At 44.5% G+C, this 3,192-nt stretch overlaps 1 protein-coding gene across 1 annotated transcript; it reads left to right on the top strand.

The window, feature by feature from the left end:
• The first annotated feature begins 1,385 nt into the window (after window positions 1-1,385).
• LOC147940856 (uncharacterized) lies at window positions 1,386-2,605 on the top strand. Its single transcript, XM_087458295.1, has 4 exons — window positions 1,386-1,473; window positions 1,613-1,734; window positions 1,839-1,997; window positions 2,300-2,605. Exons 1-4 carry the CDS (start codon window positions 1,386-1,388, stop codon window positions 2,603-2,605), a joined length of 675 nt encoding a protein of 224 aa, XP_087314421.1.
• Window positions 2,606-3,192: the final 587 nt, after the last annotated feature.

The following is a 3,192-nucleotide window of genomic DNA, read 5'->3' as shown; positions in this document are numbered from 1 at the left end:
GACCGCTCATTCTTGCGAGTTTTTGGAGACTTCTTGGCCTTATATGAGAGATCTGTTCGTGTGAAGTGGGGATCTGGAGCTAGGAACTTGTTGGAAGCATGTTAGGAGACTATGTTCGTCGGTTTTAGTCAGAATCTTCCTGCTAAAGAGGCGAGTGCATGACCATGGCTGATCTAAGCCTGAGATTCCTCTGTTTCTATGTTTTATGTTTGTTTTTGCTTGATTCCTTGCATGTTCGTGGTTGATTCGTGGTTCCTATGATCTTTTGGGGCTTTTGGGTGAGCCTTGGCCGCATTCGTGGTGGAAGGTGGAGAGCAGACTCGCAGCTTCGAGGAGAATTTGTCTGCAGGGTGGGTGTCGGTCGACACCAAGGAGTTGACAACGCGAGGACGTGGGCATGTGTCGGTTGACACCAGGTGGAGGTGTCGGTCAACACCAGGTGGAGGTGTCGGTCAACACTTCTAGGGTTTTTGGGTCAAGGAGGGGTGCCGGTGGACACCAGGAAGGTGTCGGTCGTCATCTAGTGGCCAGTGTTGGTTGACACCAACCCTTCAGCAGACGGCTGATACTTTCTTTTCCTGGTTTGATTTGTTGTTTGTTATTTGCTGAGCATGGGATTCTCGGTTGTCTGTGTGTATTGTCCAGTAGATGGGAGGATTGCCTCACTGAGTATTTGTGATAATACCAATGTGTCTCAATTGTTGTTTGTGATGCAGATAAAGACAAAATGTGATCTTGGAATCAAGGCAATGAAGAAGAGAATGTTCTAGTGACTCGATTGTTTGATGTCTGGGTTCTATTAGGTTGCTAGAGTTGAGTTGTTAGAATGTTGCTGGTTTAATATTTAATGACTTGTTAGATGATTTATACTAGTTTATGTTGGAATGATTATTGGATTAGTTGCTATTGGTTTATTTTTGATTAATTGCTGGTTGATGTTGTTGGTTATTTTCACTGTTGTATAGATTGGGGTTAGGTTGTTAGTGAGTATGAGATCAATAGTTTAATATTGTATTAAAAACAAAAAAAATGGGCTGGGTCGTTTCAAGAAAACCACCACCCAGATGGTGATTTTGTTGTCCTCTATCTTATTGCCATGGGAATCCCAAAGAGTCCAGAAGCACTTTGAAACTGCACCAGCTCGTCAGTTATCTTATTATGAGTTGAAAGTAAAGGAATTAACCTTTAGTTAGTGTTGTAGAAACCTTTTTCAATCTCTTCACAATGCACCCCAGACTCTTTGTTGTAATGAAAATCTAGGTTCAAATAGTAGCCAGCATCATGCAAAGGATGATGGAGTTAACAATCCCATCGCTTATCAATTAATGAATCTTTGTACTCTTCTTCTCTCCCAGTGAAGGTCATAGCAATGGCCTCTTTACGTTATGTATACAGATGCTTCCGGAGTAAGTTTGGGATGTGTGCTAATGCAGCATGGGAAGTTTGGGATGTGTGCTAATGCAGCATGGGAAGGTTATTGCCTATGATTCGCGGTAGTTACAGAAGCATGAGGCCAGTTATCCTACCCATGATTTGGAGATGGCGGCAGTGGTTTTCGCCTTGAAGATTTGGAGATCCTATTTTTATGGCGGAAAGGTTTAGGTGTTTACAGATCATAAGAGCTTGAAGTACATCTTCACTCAGCTTGATCTGAATTTGAGGCAGAGACGTTGGATGGAGTTGATAGCAGATTATGATCTGGAGATAGCTTACCAACCTGGTAAAGCTAACCTGGTTGAATATGCTTTGAGTCGGAAGGGGCGCCTTCAGCTCAGGAGCATGACATGGAGGCGTTAGTTGGTGAGATTAGTGCATTGAGGTTGTGTGCTATCTCACAGGATCCTTTGGGATTAGAGGCAGCTGAGCGAACGGACTTGTTAAGCAGTGTGCGGTTAGCTCATGAGAGTGATATGGAGATGGTGAATGCCTCTAAGGCCGAGGGTTCAAAGTATCAAGTCTCTGCTAATGGGACTATCCTTGTGCATGGTCGGATTTGTGTACCCATGGATGAGAGTCTGAGGTAGGAGATACTGAGAGAGGCTCACTAGAGTAAGTTCTCTATTCATCCAGGAGCGACGAAGATGTACCGTGACCTCAACAGTATTATCACTAGGTCAGGATGAAGAAGGATGTAGCCGACTAGGTTGTGAAGTGCAACACTTACCAGCAAGTGAAGGCTGAGCATCAGGTTCCAGGTGATTTATTGTAGAGTTTACCCATTCCAGAGTGGAAGTGGGATATGATCACGATGGACTGTGTAGTAGGGTTGCTAGTGTTGTGGACGGTTGATGCAATTTAGGTCATTGTGGACCGATTGACTAAGTCTGCATACTTTCTGGCCATAAAAAAAACCGATGGAGCAGCGGTTTTTGCTATAAAGTATGTGAGAGAGATAGTCAAATTGCATGGTGTGCCTGCGAGTATCATGTCTGACAGAGATTCCAAGTTCGCTTCTGTGTTCTGGTGGGCGTTTCAGCCAGAGATGGGCACGAAGGTGCATATAAGTACAACTTATCATTCTCAGACGAATGGTAAGTCGAAGAGGATTATCCAGACTTTGGAGGATTTGTTGAGGATGTGTGTGCTGGATTCAGGTGGCCATTAGGCAGATCACTTGAGCTTGGTGGAGTTTGCTTACAACAATAGTTGCCAGACGAGTATTGAGGTGACTCCTTATAAGGGGTTTTACATGAGACTATGTCGTACACCGTTATGCTGGAATCAGGTGGGGGAGAGGAGCATATATGGTGTAGACATTGTTCAGGAGACCTCAGAGAAGTTTTCGGTTCAGCTTCGGCAGAGGAGCTATGCTAATAGGAGGAGGAAAGATCTTGAGTTTCAAGTGGGTAACAGAGTATACCCCAAGATGGCCATGTTGCGGAGTCCGAACAGGTCATTGTCAGAGACTAAGTTGAGTCTGAGGTACATGGACCTGTTCAGAGTGGTTGAGAGGGTGGGACCTATTGCATATAGGCTGGAATTGTCTGGTGTTATGCGCGCGATCTACAAGGTGTTCCATGTGTCGATGCTGAGGAAGTGTTTTCACAAGGATGATCAATTGTTGGCTAAGATTCCTGAGGATATTCAGCCCAACATGACTTTGGAGGCGAGGCCAAAGAGGGTTCTCGAGAGGAGAGTCAAGGAATTTCGGCGGAAGAAGATTCCTTTTATGAGAATCCTATAGGACTTTGA

This window comes from Camelina sativa, chromosome 7, assembly GCF_030686135.1.
Source record: "Camelina sativa cultivar CO46 ecotype springtype chromosome 7, ASM3068613v1".
NCBI lineage: Eukaryota > Viridiplantae > Streptophyta > Magnoliopsida > Brassicales > Brassicaceae > Camelina > Camelina sativa.
The sequence above is the reverse complement of the archived record's forward strand: the minus strand, read 5'-3'. Positions and strand labels throughout refer to the sequence as shown.